Raw genomic sequence first — 17,149 nt, 5'->3', positions numbered from 1 at the left:
GTGAGAGTCTGTGTCTTTGACTGTTATGATTGTTGAATTTTGCAGTTTCGTGTTTTGTATGGATACTTTCCTTGGAGGAAACTGAGATCTAGATGGTCTCACAGTGACAACGAGGGCTTCTGAAAAAAAAAAAAAAAAACAGTGAGGGTCAAATGATCAAATGATCAGTAAGGGAATGGAGCTTGGAAATATTTAGCATGTGAGACATTGATGGCAAGAATGGTCCCTTTCCAAGTAGCACCTGAAAAGGCACATGCTGTGTGGTAACATCCACCAAAATTGATGCCTTTTTGCCACATACTTGATAACAATCTATAAATATGTAAGGCAGTCTTTAAAAAGAAAGAATATAAAAGGCAAAAAAAAAAATCTATGCACAATTGAATACAAATCCAAACTGTTTTCTGAGATGGCAAAGCATGGACTGTATTACTAAATAGATTTTCCCCCTCCCCTCCTGTCTGTCTTCTTTTTCACCCTAATTACATGAATGTTCCTGCAGCACCAAACTTGCTTATTGTCCACATTCTGCTTCTCACCTCCACCCCTTATGATTTATCATCCCTTGGAATAGCCTTATGACACATACTCCATTTCAGCTGGAAAGCAAGGTACCTTCATCCTGAAAGTATTCTCCCAGCATCTCCACGTCCATCTCCTAGGCCAAGAAATGAAATCTCCTCTCCTTAGTCCTTCCTTGCTACCCTCTGTATCTTCACCTTGGAACACACCACACAAGGCTGTATCATGACTCTGCTTACCTGTTCAACATCCTGCACAGGCAGATAGCAATTATTGTAGCCGCTTCATACTCAATGCCTGTGACATAATAAAAGTCCAAAAACTATCAAATACCAACAGCTGTTTTCTACAAACACCAAAAGCTATTGCTTATGTTCTGTGGTTAGGAATAAGTACAATTTCATTTACTAACCAGCTTAATCCTTTCTATCAGAAGGCTATGACAGAAGCTGTAGAGAAAAAGATCCTGAATCAAACTCAGTGATGCTTAGTATGTGTCAGGTCCTGTTATGTAACTGTGGGGTCCAAATGCAAATAAGTCGCTCTGGTTCTAAGAATTTTAAGAAGGATTATAGCATTGAGTGGCAGCCACTGTTTAACCGTTGTCCAAGCTCATAAGGCAAGGCTCTCTGTAGAATCTAATCTCACCATGAATCACAGGCTCAATCATTTGCCAAGCACCACTAGTTTGACTTTTAAGTTTGGCTGTTTATACCTTCCTTACTGTCCTTGTCATGACTACATGTGGGTAGGCTCTTATTTCTTTCCTGAATAGTGATCTCCTACATTGATGATGGCTTCTGACTTGCCTTGTAATTTATCCTCCATGTTGTCATCAGAACATTTTATCTTAAAATACAAGTGTGAATATGCCACAATGTACTTTGAACACCCATCAGTGGATTCTTATTTCCTCAAAAACCAAGACTGTGCTCTATCATATAATCCAGCCTATTTATACTTTTTTTTTCAGTTCCAAAGTCATGTTTTAGCTTTTCTCAATAAGCATCATGATAAGCTTGTCCACTGTCCTCCATATGTACCCTGCTATTTTTTAGATATCTTATGTTGCTTTTCTCTCTGTCTGTAGTGCCCCACATATCCTCCTTCCTCTCAAAGACTCATTTTCTCCATATAAAACCCAAATCAGGATTTAACCCTCCTAGCACCCTTCCCTGGCACATTATCTCCATTCCTTTTCCTCATGAGTTGGTTGCTCCACACTTCTGTCTTCATAAGCACCTGAGCATATCTTCATGGTTCAAACTATAGTACACATTTTTCTGCCTATGGTTCTATATCAGGGAGCAGAAGTTCCCTAAAGACAGAAACCACATTCCATGTCAGATTCTGAAAGCCCCAGAACAAATCATAGTGCATGACACACGTTTAGGCACCTGATAAATGATTTAAGAATAAATGCTGTGTTGTGTCATGAGGATATTTGTGAATCAAATAAAATGGTAGAGAAGGAACAAGATGAAATTCTTCTTTGGAATGACATCAATGAATTCCATAGTTAATAGTTATAAATGGAATCCTTAGAAAGCAAATAGGAACATTAATGACCAAAATCTTCCTATGAACCCTGGTGGAATATCATTCAGAAATGAAAGACACATGAAGATAGTTTTACAAAATTTAAATATTACTGGATTAACCTAAAATGTGCCTAATGAATACTGTTTGAAGTCATTACTATGACAAAACCAAATTTCTCATACCAAAGCAAATTCACTCCTGAAAACAACTACCCTGAAAACAGCTCTACAATAAAAGAAAAATAATGACAGTCACTTAAATGTGTTATTTTACAAACTGTTTTTCTTGATAATTCTTGAAAAAGAGAAGTAAACTACAAAGAAAACGGTGCTTTAAATATTTCAGAGAGAAGTGTTTAAAAAGTCTCCATTTTCTAAAATGATGATAATTATTATGAAAACCCTTATGAATATTTACACTTGTCTGTTTTAGAAAATTCAGACTTCTATAAAGATTAAAACTATTCCTTAAGAGCAAGGAAGACTGGACATGTTTAATTGTAAGCCCTCACTGTGGCTAGTCCATGTTAAGGGAGGACACAAAAGCTTACAAAATGCTACACAAGGGCCAGTCTGTGGCTGAGCCACTTAATGCTGTGACCCTTCCTAGGACAGAAGAGTTCTGGGTGCAGACTTTGATGGTGACCTTTTGCTTCTTCAAGGCCCAGAGATAAAGAGTATGCCCTGAACTTGGACTTCATACCCAACCGTGTCTGTCATCCAGGGATTTACCCAAGCTTTTGCTGATCTTCTTTATGTTTTCAGACAGTACACACTCAGGCAAAGAAGTTCCAGATGTGTACTAAATACTTCCTCACTTTATCTAACTTACAACTAACCCCTTTACCATCATATGGGTAATAATGAATTAAAAAGCTACATTCATCTTTCCTGTAATCCAAATGGCGTTATCAAATTTGTTTCTTATATATTAAAGAGATTATTTTTTTTCCAAATTCAAATCTCATATACAACTTTCTCCAAGACATTATCATTTTTATTTCTATTACTGATATTTTGTGAACTCTTTTCTAATTCCATTATTGTCCTTCCTATAAATCTGATATTCTCCTGAATTACACTGAGTTATTCAGGCATGCCTAGCCCATATTATTATATGAGGGTAAGATTCTATGTCTCAATAACGGAGAACAACCTTAAATATTGACTACATGATTCATGAAAACAAATGTTGCCCCAAGTCAATAAAATAATACAGTGTTTATAAATTTTAAATAGTTATTTAATTACTAATAAAATTTAAAGGGATCTGTTTTGTCTTTTTTCTTTCTAATGCCCCATTCCCTCTGCTGTCTCTTCTTTTCCTCACTAGGGTGTGGATCTCTACAAAGTAATGGAAGCTGGTGACTTTATATGCAAAGCTGTGCATAAAAATACAAACTCTAAAGTAGCACAAGCCTCCTTCAGTGCTTGACATCAGTGGATTTGTGACTTAAGATCAAGAAGATCCATTTCAGCAGCATACATTCATCTGAAAATCATTAGTGCCAACTCATTTTGAAATGTAATAGGCAAAGGTGGAGAAAGAGGAACAACTTTTTAAAAACATTATTACTGAATAGACTATGACGTCAATAGTAAGCAATACCAGTCATCAGGTAAATCATAATTGGAGGATGAGTAATGAAACTTGTAGACATCCTTTTGAACTTGGAAGAAAAAAAAAGTCTCATCTTTTGCTCTTGTAGAGATGACTTTTTAATTTAATAGATGTGAATATTGACCTCAGATTTCCCTAAGTGTCACGTACTGTGTTAATACTTAATCATGCTAGCTTAGCACAGTATACACATTGTCAGTAGTTTATGAGCTCCCGCATAGTGTGCAGAGTGTGTGGCCTTGATATTATGTGTTATGCCTCTGGATATCAACTTTCCATTTGCCAAGTCAGTTAAGTTATGGATAAAGAGCCAAATCTCCATCTGACCCTGCATAATTTTAGCAATAGAACTTTTATATTTCAAGTAAGGCTAACATCTGTTAACTATTTCAGTGACTTTATCTGGTTCCAAGAGACTGTGGTCAATGGCAAGACGCCATATCCTGGAAATGCATTATAGCCACCCATGTTTGTTACACGCATCCAGTTTACCATACTTTACCTTTCATCAGCTATGGAAAAAAAGCAAAAAAAAAAAAAAAAAAAAAAAAAAAAGCATGGTGTTACTAAACTATTGAGAAATCATAAAGTATGACTTTTGTTTAGATGTTTAAGTTTTCAGTTATGAGAACACATAGATGCAGGTACCATAATCCAACTCCTTAATTTCAGTTCACTTCCAAATTGCCCAAGGAAATATCACTGAGATCCCAAGGATATTAAGATGATTTTTAGTTCATGAAATATGTTGGTTTATGTTAATTCAGGGTACCTTGACTCTATCAGATCATTTTTTTGGTTCACCTTTTAAAATGGTTATTTTAAAGTTGAAATGGGATAAATTTTGTCTTTTGTACTAAACAACATTGCCAGAGAGACAAATTTAGTATATTAAAGACTAAAAGAAAGGGAAGCAGGGAACGGTATTTAGAAAAACATTGCTATAACCTATGCAAATAATACAGGGATGGTGTTCTTACATGTGGATCTGGAATGTCAGTTCTATTACTTATATAGACTTTCCCAATAATACTGGTGATCTTATCTTTGAATAAATTTTAATATAAATTGAAATATGAAAGTGAGCTTTATGGACTTTTTGGAATATATTCATTAAAACCATTGAAATAAAAAGAGATTTAAGAAAATAATTATGGATTGCAAATAAGTCATCTTTAAAGATACAGGGTAAGAAAAGTATCAGAAAGTCAGCATTGATAATTGACAAAACCAAACTAAATTCCTATGGAAGAGGCCAACCTACCAGCTCGTGACACTGTTTTGGAGCAGGGGCTGTAACAGCACACTCGTTTTGCAGAGTACTGAAAGCAGTTCTCTGTTTTGGGGTTCAGGTAGGGTGTGAGGATAGTGTGAGCAGCATGCAAAATGGCAACTGGTTATGGATCTGCTTCAGTTATATCTCCCTTGTGCATCTCTCTCCATGAAGTATGTACCCTTGCACACTAAAGGAGCAAAAAGGTATCTTTACCAAGTGTGCACAGCAGGGAAACTGGCTTTTCCTCTCTTTCTCAAAGCTGCCGAATTCTTAGTTTTGAGATATTTGAAAAAGTACCTTTTGATACAAACTGCATATAGAAACTGAGACGGGGAAATGTTGCTGTTTTGAACTAAAATCATGGACTGTTCAAGAAACAGAGCAAATAGAAATTCTAGGTTCAGTCTAGCACACAGTTACACAACACTCATATCAGCCTGCAGATTCATTTCCATTACTATCTGATGCTACCTAATCATATTTGCAACATGAAAGTTTATGTTTTAGATACTGGTATCCCTTTCTTTACCCCAAATTCTTTTCTAGCTTAATGAGATTTTTTTTTCAGGTTTTGGAAGAAAACTCAGATAATCATATAAAGCTGTCTGAAACCCACAGACAGAATCCACCCAAAGTTATGTCTCAGCTAACCAGAAATCCTTGGAATCATTGCAAGACCCACCAAAATAACTTACCTGCTCATATATCAATACCATATTTAGTTTCAGGGAAAGGATTTAAGAATAAAAATGCAATTATAGCTTTTGTTGAAATGCAAATCAAAATATTTTATAAAATCTATGCCTAAGTCAAGAAAATATTCATTCTATGTATTAGAACCTGTAATGCATTTTTATTGTGTGTGTGTTGATGACCTATTATAGACAAACATTTTAAGACTACGTTCTCTGAAAAATAACAATTTTAGAATCCTGCATTCCTAAAATTCACAAAGCAAATGAATGAAATCTGGCTATGACTTTCTGGGAAAATTCAGATGTCATTGTGATATTATTCATTATGATCACTACAACATTTAATAAATGTCCTTTTAACTGTACTTATATGGTTATTAATTTCTACATATGTACATTCTGTGTCTTCTAAGTGATTAACTCCAAATATTAGTCATAGACTATTTAGCACAGAGAAAATAAGTCACAGATATCATCTTTGTCACAATTGTTATGAAGAAATAAAACTAAGGACTGGGAACCAGTCAGAAATCTGAATTGAAGAAATATACAGGAGAAGGACTGCTATATATGCCAATGACCATTTTGCTTTTGTGGACTGAAGATATGGGTTTTGTACTTGTATGGGACAGTCCCAAGAGTTAAAAGAATAGTTTTAGAGATATAAAGATAGGGAGGAAGGGACTGGAAAGTAAGAGAGACAGAGATGGGGGAATGTAGGCATGGAGTGAGGGAAGGAGAATGGGAGAATTAGAAAGAGACAGAGGGGCAGAGGTGAGAAATCTTTTCCTCACACTTGAATGGCTGAACAGAGGATAGATTCTGCTGTGATAGGGTGCACCAGTAACAGAAAACTCACTAGGCTTAAGCACAATAAAACTTCTTTTATGTGCCAAATATTCAGGAAAAAAAATGATTTTCCACCGCTGTTTAACTCAATGGCTCAATCGTGTTACAAGTTAACATTTTCTCTCCATTTTCCTTCTTGTCTAACCTCAAGGTATGGGGTCACCTTTAGACCCTAGCTCCTCATGGGTGCAAGGCTGTGGGTACTCTCAGCCTTCACATTCTAGTGCTCAGCAGCTGTAGGGCTTTTGTCTTCTCCAGGGTCCTTTTTAATCAAGGAAGTTTGTCCTCCACCCTATTTCAAACTCCCCCTCAGAGTCCAGTGAGTAGGACTCATTACACACCCCATTCCCACAGGAATAGACCCACTGTATAGACCAAATGGAATCACTGGTGATCTGCAAAGAAAACCTCAGGGAACAACTCCAAGAATGGATCCTATTTCTAACCACTCTGAGATGGGAGAAAGGGATGGAAACTGGAACTTTTTCTTTTTGTTAATTTGAAATAAATATATTTTAAGATGAATGGAGTTAATGCTGCTAATTGGTCTCTATTTTTCCCCCAATGAGGTAGGAAGTGAGATCTTCAGGCATTAGAGAGGGGGGTGGAGTGAGGACTCAGAAGAATAGTAAAATCTGAAGTCCATCACTTGGGGATGGGTAGTAACATAGCAGAGCACCATTAGAAGTTAACTTACTCTATAAAAGTTTTCCAGTGGCTGTTCTGTACTAAATCTAAGTACACTGATCTGACCTTAAGCCACCTTTGCCACCCAACCTGGGACACATTCCCACCTGCTTCAAATACTTTTTACTTTCTCTCCCCATGTTTTACCTCTCTGGCTGCTTCTCTCTACATTTTTAAAATTTTGGCTTTCTCCTTTTCGCTCATGCTACAGACTCACAAATACACAAATACTCATAAATACATTTTCACTATTCAACATTTGGTCCAGGCCCAGAAGGATCATTATCCTGGGATATTTTAAGAATTTCAGGGTCTTGAGCTCCACCTCAGACCTGTTGCATTCGCATCTGCATTTTATCCATTTTATCAGTGTCCTCATAGGACTCATGGGCATGTTAAGTTTGAAAAGTATTTGCCTGCTTGTCACCTCCTTTTGGTGTCTAACAGGCACTGGAAGCTTTGTGTTTTCAAAATACCTTCTACCACTTCTTTCCTCTTGCATTATACTCTAGCCCATATCTTTTCTCTGTTTCTCCAATGAAGCTGACTCACATCCATCTCAGGATACTCTAATGCCTCTGCCTCTAATGCTTTTTCCTGAGCAAAACTGACTCCTTGTCACTCAGGTCTGAGCATAAATGTCCCCTCCTTAATGGGTCTTCCTGGACAACTCAGTCTGAAGTAAATCCTCAGTTACTTTCTCTTACTTCAACTTATTTAATATTTATTATAGATCTGTGTTGTAGCTTGAAAATTCGCATATCTAGTGAATTTAATCACCTTTCTAATAGTTCCCCCCCCCAACAGAATAGATAGTTCCTATCTTGTCCACTCTGACTTCCTTAGTGCCCAGAATATAGTGCTAGGGCTATAGTGGAATATAGGTTCCACTTCTGTCAATAATTTTTAAATTAAAAAAAAAAGAAAAGAAGAAAAATGGGTTTAATTCAAACATTTGGTAATTTAAGGGAGGAGATCATCTCACCAGAGCTGTTTTGGGGATATGTACGTATTTTTTAAATTCCTTGAGCCCTTAATGGTTTTTCTGAATTTATTTGTTCCAGTTTGGAAGAAAATGCTTATTGCAAGTCCTTAAGACATATGATAAATTATTTAATTAGGGAACTAATACATATGTACACCAACGATGTTGTTAAAAAATGTTTAAGAAATCAAAAATGTAAGAGAAACAAATGTGTTGCTAAGCAGGAATCAAACCAAAGTGAAACTTCTGGAATTGATAAGAGTAAATCAATTTCATTAACAACATAAACTTTCCTGAAGTGGAGAAGTAATAATAGGTATACAGAGCCATTAAGAGGTTTTACTTTGGGCATTTAGATGTGCATGTAATTCCTTTCTGTCTCACTGAATCTCTCTTATACACACACACACACACACGATACACTATTCTAGTTTCAGCTGATAAAACTCAGTTTCCTTATCACATTCTCTGTAATCTATTTTCTATTCTATTTCTCTTTAGAAATGCATTTTTTATTCAAATACCCACTATTTGAATAAACAAGTGAACTGTTATACTAGCTATCATCTTATGATTAAGATATGTAAAAATTTCACAATGATTTGATATTCAGGCCTTATTATTCTCATATTCCTCCAATAGGTTCCATTTACAGATATTTCAGAATCAAATTTTAAATATTGGTTTTACCTATCTTACCCTCTCACACACAAACCCCTCAATTCTCTGTGTCTGATACACAAAATAATTTACTCTCTGTGGTCTCATTCCAGGCTACACATTAGATTAATCACTGCAGGATGGGAAAGGGGGAGTTAACAATACTAATGTCTGAATTTCAGCTCCAGTGATTCTGATTTAATTGGTCTGCAGTTAGGCTTCATGTATTACCATTAAATATGTACAGCTATATCACATATATATCTATATATACACATATATACATACATATACATATATACTAGGCAATTCTTATATACAGTTTTAATTGAAAATCTTCATTTTAGAGCAGTAGTTTTTGAAGTGTAATCCCAAGACCAGCAGCATGAGCATCATGGCCTGTTTTTCCCTGCAAACTGGATCATCTGGAAGTCAGGTCACAAGATCCTGATTGTGACTGGATATTCTTCAGAAATGAGGGAAAGTAAGAGAACTCATTAGAATGGTGATTAAATTCACTAGATTTGCGAATTTTCAAGCTACAACTCAGATCTCCTGACTCAGAAGCTCTGGGTTACAGTCAAGGTCCATCAATCTGTATTTTAACAGACCCTTCAGGTGATTGTGAGGGACCCTCAAGTTTGAGAATCACTGCCCTAGCATGAATTGTCTTCCAAAATAATGGTTTGCCACACTTGCAATTAGCTCAGAATAAAAAATGGACAAGACTCAGTTTTGCATGCCGTTTATCCGTAAAAACAAATTACCATTTTAAACTAACATTCATATAATCTAAACATATGATTTCACATTTCCAATGTGAATAGGGCCTACAAGGAAGAGGCAGATATGCAGAACAGTGGTATTCTCTGTCACATTCCTCCCCTTGATTCTGTTCATCAGGATTTTTCCAGGAGACTTGGCTTCCATCAGGTTTCTATACATGGTACCTATTAAGTTCATTGTAAGTATTAAAGCAAATTGAAGTTGAGTACTAGAGACAGCCATAAAGGAAGATGATAATAATGTATCAGTTGCAGGAAAGAGAAATTGTCACCTAACAATTTTGGTCCGGTGAGAGAGGAGTTTAATGGACTTAATGCATTTCCATCAATCTTGGGGGCAGAGGGGGGGCTTCTTTGGCAACATCTGATCTTGGGCTCTGGAGGCAGGCAGCTGGTATTGAGTCTTGGTTCTGTTATTCGTTGGCTATGCAACCTTGTTCAATTTATCTAATGCCTTTAAACCTCACTTCCTTCACCTGTAAAACTCAAATAACAATAGTGCTTATTTACACAGCTGTTGGAGGGATTTCATGATATAATGCTTATGTGTTTGGCAAAGTGCCTGGCACTTAGTAAGTGATCAATAAATGTTAACTATCGTCATTTTTATGATCCCTTCCTATGGCCCTGCCCTGGAGTGGAACTTCTTCCTCCATTATGAGTTAAGTCCCAGAGAGGCTCTTGTAAAAGATCATCTTTTATCCTGTTGCAAGTTGAGTTTGTGTTGTCTTAAAGGGTCTGCCAGGATCCCCCAAAATGATCACTTATCATCAAACCCAAAGCCATATAGTTTTAAATTGGCATGATTTTCTCGTATGCTGCATCATCGAGTTCTGTACTCTGAATTACTTATTTCTGTAGTTTATGTGAATATAATTTGCCTTAGGAATTTATTATGAGACTTTTGCTGAGTAAACTTATGTATGGACCATCATACTCCGTCTCTGTGTCTTATATCATTTAAAGTTAGAAATTTCATGAACATTAGTAATTTGTCCCACTCTTTTGGCAGTTGGACAAGTGAGCAGGTGGATTTTAATATCTGTTGCAACATGAATTGCCAGTATTTATTTGGTGGCCTCTCAAGCTGGGTGGGCTTCTGCTTTCTTCTTGTTCTACATGGTTCCATTAGGAAAAGAGTACTCCTTTTGGCTTCTATTGTAATCATCTCTCCTCTGACCTGAGTCATACTGATGAGTTTATGCAGCTTATGATAGGGTTTGTGTTCTTCAAGGAATTCAGAGGAAGCAACTAAAAACTTCTGATGACTGTTACATCTGAATTTCCTTTTTCTAGTCAGTTCTTTAAGGACTCTGTCATTGGTAAGTAGACCACAGGTTCCAGGTAATCAGACCAATATCCTGTATTGTGTGAATCCCAAAAATATAGCTCTCCATCTGCAGGTTTGTAATGGTCTTTTTCTATATGTACATGAATACCAGTGTATCAGACTGTATGCTGACATTCTGGAAGCAGAGAGGTCACCATATTACAAGCAAACATTGCCTGCTCTTACAAGGACCTTCACTACATGAAATCAGATTGTATAGAATCAGCTCACAAAATTCATATTGTAAATGTGGGTACACTCCAAAGATGAGGGGAACAGGGAATACCAGTGGAAGTATTTTATAGCAGTCTCTACACTCAGTACTGTACAGTGGCATACAGAGAAGCAGGTCTATGGACACTTCTTAAACAAAGAGCAGTATATCTTAGCTTTTGTGGACTCTAAAAGTCTTCACAGATGTTGAGGATCAGAGGAATTCAGGTTAGACTTATGCTCAATGAAGGATAAGGGAGAAATATGTGAGGATGAATACTAATAGGAGAAGTGGGGGAAGATGTTGTCTTCCTAGAGGAGATTTACACACATGTAAAGTGTAGTGTTGAACACAGACACTGAAAGCCTCTTTAGTCTTCTGAAAAATTTGTTTAACCACTCTTGTAGCTAGAAGCTGTTGCCTGGACCACTTCTATAAGAAAACACTAATGTCATTAAGTCATTTTTAATGTGTGCAGGCAAGTTTGCCCTTTGAAGTAGTCATTTGGGGAAGTCATGTACTCATGTCAGTGACATTATCTTTTAGAAATGAATTGTATTGAGTCCTTTCTATATAAGAAACTAAATTTTACTACTGTACTATTCTGTTTTACAGTATGTGGATATTGCTAGCAATGATAGCATTTACTGTATTTTGTTTTCATGCTTTATTAATTTTATCAACAAATATAACATTACCCATTTTGTTTATCCACATTATCCATTAGATTTTAGTGCAAATGATGTTCAATTATTTTTAAACATCAAATGCAGGCTGAGACAAGTTAATTTTTCTCTTTTCCAGGTAGTCCAAAAGAATATTTCAAATGTTTATAAGATAATTTCAATAAGCAGTAAACTTTGCTTTCCTGGCAGAATGTTTGAGCGTTGTCTAGAGTAGCAAGGTGACAGTTTTGCAGGAGTGTTCATTTACTTCTCTATTTCATTAAATATCATTTTATTTTTTTTAAAAAAAATTACTTTACAACCCATATAATGTAATTTACCTAAACAAATTAAGGATGAACTATTAAAAACATGTGGATCCATGTAAACAAAAAGTTTCCACTGTATATCCCAAATATATAAAGAATAAACACTTCTTGGGAAGCTGTGGTGGGACAATTGCCTGAGTTCACAAGTTTAAACACCAACCTAGGCAAGAGTGTTTTCGTTGTGCTTCTTTGACTAGAAGTTCTGACCACACAATTGTAGAGGAGGAAAAGTTTATTCGGGGGCTCACAGTTTTAGAGTTCTCAGTCCATAGACAACAGGCTCCATTCCTCGTGGCTTGAGGTGAGGCTGAACATCATGGTGGAAGAGTATGGCAGAGGGAAGTGCTCATATATGGATCAGAAGCAGAGAGAGAGAGACTCTGCTCTCCAGATAGAAAATATATATCCCAAAGCCATGCCCGCAATGAGACACTTTCTCCAGTCATACCCCACTTGCCTTCAGATACCACTCAGTTAATCTCATCAGGGATTAATTCACTGATTAGGTTAAGGCTATTACTCAATCATTTCTCCGAACTTCTCATGAAACACAAGGCCATAGTTACTACGGATTTAAATCTGTCTTCTATCATTATTGTCTCAAAAGAGTTCTCTGCTCCTGAATTCCTACCTTTTCTTCATGCCCAGTACTTGGCCTCTGCTGTCCTTCTCTCTCAGGCAGCTGGTACTCATTTGTCCCATGGCATTCTTCACTCTCGGGTATGACTATTAGCTAGGTGCCAGTCTTTCTCACTTGATGTGAGATTCTGAAATGCAAAGGCTAAATCGTATGTTCCACTGAATTCCCTTGTCTCTCATGAAGTCTGATATATTGCAGCACTCCATAAACATTTGCTGAATGAATTCACATCATTTTCCATCTTAATAAATTGGGGGTGTTATTATAAACTTTATTTACCAACAGTCTAAGTAAATATTGAGATATATAGGACAAAACATAATCCCTGCCCTCGATAGTCTAAGACTAAGTTTTTGGAAAGCTTTTGGCATTTTTTATTTCATTATTATTTTAAGTATCCAAAAATGGTAAGCCAAGCTGAGTGTTAGTAAGCAGTCAAGATATGTCTGATATTTGAACCATTTTCACTAGTCTTATATACAAGTTGATAAGCTGTGGATGAACTTGTCGATCCTCCTATAAGACAATAAAAAAGGTCCAAGTGCAAATCATGATTCTTGTTTGCCTATAAATTTCAGCATAATTCTTTTTGTTAATTGATGAACAGCTGTATTGAGCATTGTACAAATTAAACACTTTACTGAGTTCTGAGGACTTAATAGTAAATAAAGCAAACATAGTTCCTGTCTTTATTGATATCACTCTCTGAAGCTGGAAAGGTACCTTAGTGCAGGATTAGTGTTCACTCAGTAGGGTGGCAGGTATAGATGTACAAGTGACAGAAGTAGAGGCGCTGTGTAAGCTCTGTGTATCTGATATGCTCAACAGGGTCTTCCAGATAAGAGTCTACAAGGTTCCCATGATCTATATCAATCCATATTATTAGGAACCAATTGTACTTATGTGAAAAAAAGGAAGGCATGTCTATATGGGTAGAGTTAATATCAAATTTAGGTCTGTCTGGCCTATCACATAATTATACCCACTTGGCTATTTTCATGTCAACCTTTCTCTTCCTCAGTCACAATGGTTCCAGTCTAACTACTCTGGTTTTGATTCAATGTCTGGCTTCAAATTCTAGCATCTAGAGATGATCATGTACCATTGGATGGATTTAGTTATCCAATCTATCTTTAGCTGTTTGTTACATTGACTAAGTTAAAGGACCTTTTACCCAGAAAAAAAAGTAAAATTAAAATTAAGACCTGAAATTCTAAGCCTCCGTATCCCTTGTAAATTCTCATACATTTCTTTGTTCTTTATCAAATATTTATTATTAACAAGTATTTACTCTTAACATATATTTATTTAGCACTTTATGAAAAGTTAGGATTGCATTTGCCTGAAAGTAAGAAAAGAGATACATGGATGCAGTTGTTGTGCTCATGCCATATACAACAAATAGTCAGTGGTTGATATATAACTACTGACAGCTTCCAGGTCCCACCTTTCCTTTCCGCTTTTGTGTTACATGTGTGCAAACTGGTAAGAGAGCTTAGGTGTCTATCAGTGGAGGAAGTTCAAACCATGTTATCATCAGCAGGTAAATTCAAATTATAGGAACCCTCACTCTGGTTCTATGCCTTAGGCACAATAGAACTAGTGCCACTCATCCCCTTCATTCAAGTCATTTGTCATTCTGCTTGGCTATCAGCCCTTCTCTTCTCAGAAAGATTCAATGTGTGAGTAATTAATCTCTCTATTCTCTTAATAAGTATGTGCTATCATCAGTCTGAACTTCTGGGCCGGTTTTTGGTGTAGGTTTATTGTGTCTATGTGAGTCATAACAACACTCTTAATGCCATCATTCTACTCCACCATCCTAGATAGCTTGGAAATATGTTAGCTCTCATCATTATGCTATTTTCTCATGGTACCAAAATACTGTACCTCAAAATTTCCATCCATATTTCAGAACAGAAGAGACAATAGCAATATTGCTGTTCTACCTCTTTATTGGGAAAATTGTAATTTTTCAAGGAAACCTGAATGTCATTGAGCAGAACTGTGTCACATCACCGTGCTTAGTCTGACAATTCAAGCATTTTATTTGGGGGTGTTGGCACTCCAAACAAGATTATAATTCTATGTATGACAACTATGTTGGCAATTTCAAATAAGGACCAGGCTTTGCCATGTGCTAGATACATAACAATTAGAAGACTAATCAATGGTCTTCTATGAAACTGTAATCAGGCAATCACCGAAATTATTATCAAATGGTAATTATAATCATAAGTACTATGAAAGAGAAGTTCATCTGTCTTTAAGAGTGTATGTGCCAAGCCTGACCATCCAAAGACACAATTCAAGATTCAGATGAAATCTGAAAGATGAATAAGATGCTAAATAGAAAAGAAAGGAAAAGGCTACTCTTATGTAATGGCAACATGTATGTAAATACCTTCTACAAAGAAGGAGCATAATGTCGTTTGGGAAATTTAAAGAAGGAAAGCGTGATGAGAGCACAGGAGAAAATGGGGGATGTTCATGTATAAACACAAGTTAGGTAACAAGGAGCTCAAAGTATAATGATTAAAGAATTCATTTGGGCAGATGCTTGGGATTTATGTTTACTGCTTCAAACTTTTGAGTCATGGTGATCACTCTCCTTGCCTATGTGTTCAGAAGGCATAAATTGAAACTTAGGTAAAAAAATTAGCTTTGACATGTGACGTAGTATTATTATTTTAATATTTCTTGAATGATACCCCAATTCCTTGGGACTAAACAAATATAAAGAAGAGGGAGATTACTTCTTCTTGTTTGCTGGCTCCTAAGGAGCATCTGGAATGAGTCTGTCTTTTTTATGGCTTAATTACTGAAGTAGTCAATTTTCTATTGTAAATAACAGAAGACTACAAATTGGGTAACTTTCAATGAACAGAGGCTTATTTTGCCTCACAGTTTTGAAGATCCAAGGTTGAGGGGTCACATCTGGTGATGACCTTCTCACTGGAAGAGTCCCAAGGAGGCTCAGGATGTAATGTGCTGGGAGACAGGGAACACACATGTGTATTGATGTTTCCTGTGGTCTCTTATGTACTTCTTAATAGTCACCAGATTCAGGCATAGGAGATGACCCTAATGATCTTCTCTAATCCCAATGGCCTCCCAAAGGCCTTACCTCTACATGTCGTAGTTGGATTATGTTTCCATCCTCTTAATACCTTACAATGGGGATGAGATTTCAACACATGGAACCTTGGGGGACACACTCACACCATATTCAGACCACAGCAATTACCTCGAGATTCGTATAGTGAAAGGAAGGGTATGAAGGGTCAATTCCTTTCGCATTATTGGCCATGAAGTTGATATTCTACTGGAAGCCAGGGGCTAAAGTACATGTAGCAAAATAAAATATTGTTTCTTTGGATCTTTATATTCAAATATGAATCAGAAAATGTTCTGTAAAATGTTCCAGAAAAAAATAAGGTATAATATCCCCCCAAAAATTGTAATGAGGGGTAAATAATGGATAATGAACATGATGTTCTATTGTCTTTCTTTACACTGGGAGATAAGCACAATAAAGGGAGGTCTGAAAGACAATGCTTTGAGAACAGGAAAGGAGGAAAAAAAACAGATAAATCAACCTTTTAATAGGTTTTATATGACTGCAGAATGTTTAGTAGGCTTAACATTATTCAGGGTTCAATCTTGGAGGTAGCTTGTGAATGGTTGGATCATCTTTGGAAGTAAATTCACCTATTTGAGAACTTCTATCTGCTCCACATATACCTTAAGTTAAAATTTATGTCTCGTTTTTTAGAAACATCCTTTAGGAAAAAGAAATTATGTCTTTAAATCTACCTGAGATCCTCAAATAAGCTAAAATGGACCATACAAAGTTCTGGTGTACAACTATTAATTTATTTGATTTTTTTAATATGTAGGCATCTTTTCAGGAATATTGGGTATTTCTCTCTACAATAGCCAAATCATCAGTTTCCAAATCTACGGTTATTTGTAGAATCATGTCCATGTGAACCAATAGCAAGTACTTAGGATGGAATTAATAAGAATTTTATTGATTCAAGGTGCTTTGCACCAGCTGTCAGACATAGACCAGACTCCTTAGCTATTCTTCACCCTGAATTCATAAAGAATAGCATCCCCATAGGACGATTTTAATTGGAAGCATATTTTCCCCCCATGATGCAAACTTAAGGTCACAACAGGTAACCTGAAAGATTGTTCCACCAGATGTTATTCCCAGAAAACATATTCCCCAAATATCATGATACTCAAGGGGCGAAGATTACATAAGTCTTAAGATAAACTTCCCATCAAGTCAGTTTACTATAACTGAATGGCTGGGTTTCAAATGAAGGCAAGATGCAATTT

The 17,149-nt window shown here is 36.3% G+C and overlaps 1 protein-coding gene across 2 annotated transcripts in view; it reads left to right on the top strand.

The window, feature by feature from the left end:
- Hmgcll1 (3-hydroxymethyl-3-methylglutaryl-CoA lyase L1) overlaps positions 1-6,020 on the top strand; it is a 140,161-nt gene extending 134,141 nt beyond the window's left edge. For both annotated transcript variants that reach the window (XM_058573391.1, XM_046426710.2), the window contains one exon: positions 3,397-6,020. In XM_058573391.1, coding sequence (XP_058429374.1) covers positions 3,397-3,498 — 102 coding nt within the window. In that variant the 3' untranslated portion in view covers positions 3,499-6,020. The remainder of the gene's footprint in view (positions 1-3,396) is intronic.
- The last annotated feature ends 11,129 nt before the right edge of the window (positions 6,021-17,149 follow it).

The sequence above is a fragment of the Marmota monax genome, unplaced genomic scaffold (genome assembly GCF_021218885.2).
Source record: "Marmota monax isolate L192 unplaced genomic scaffold, Marmota_monax_Labrador192_F-V1.1 WCK01_AAM20220418_F8-fsc00247, whole genome shotgun sequence".
Lineage (NCBI taxonomy): Eukaryota > Metazoa > Chordata > Mammalia > Rodentia > Sciuridae > Marmota > Marmota monax.
This window is presented reverse-complemented; position numbering and strand designations above follow the sequence as displayed.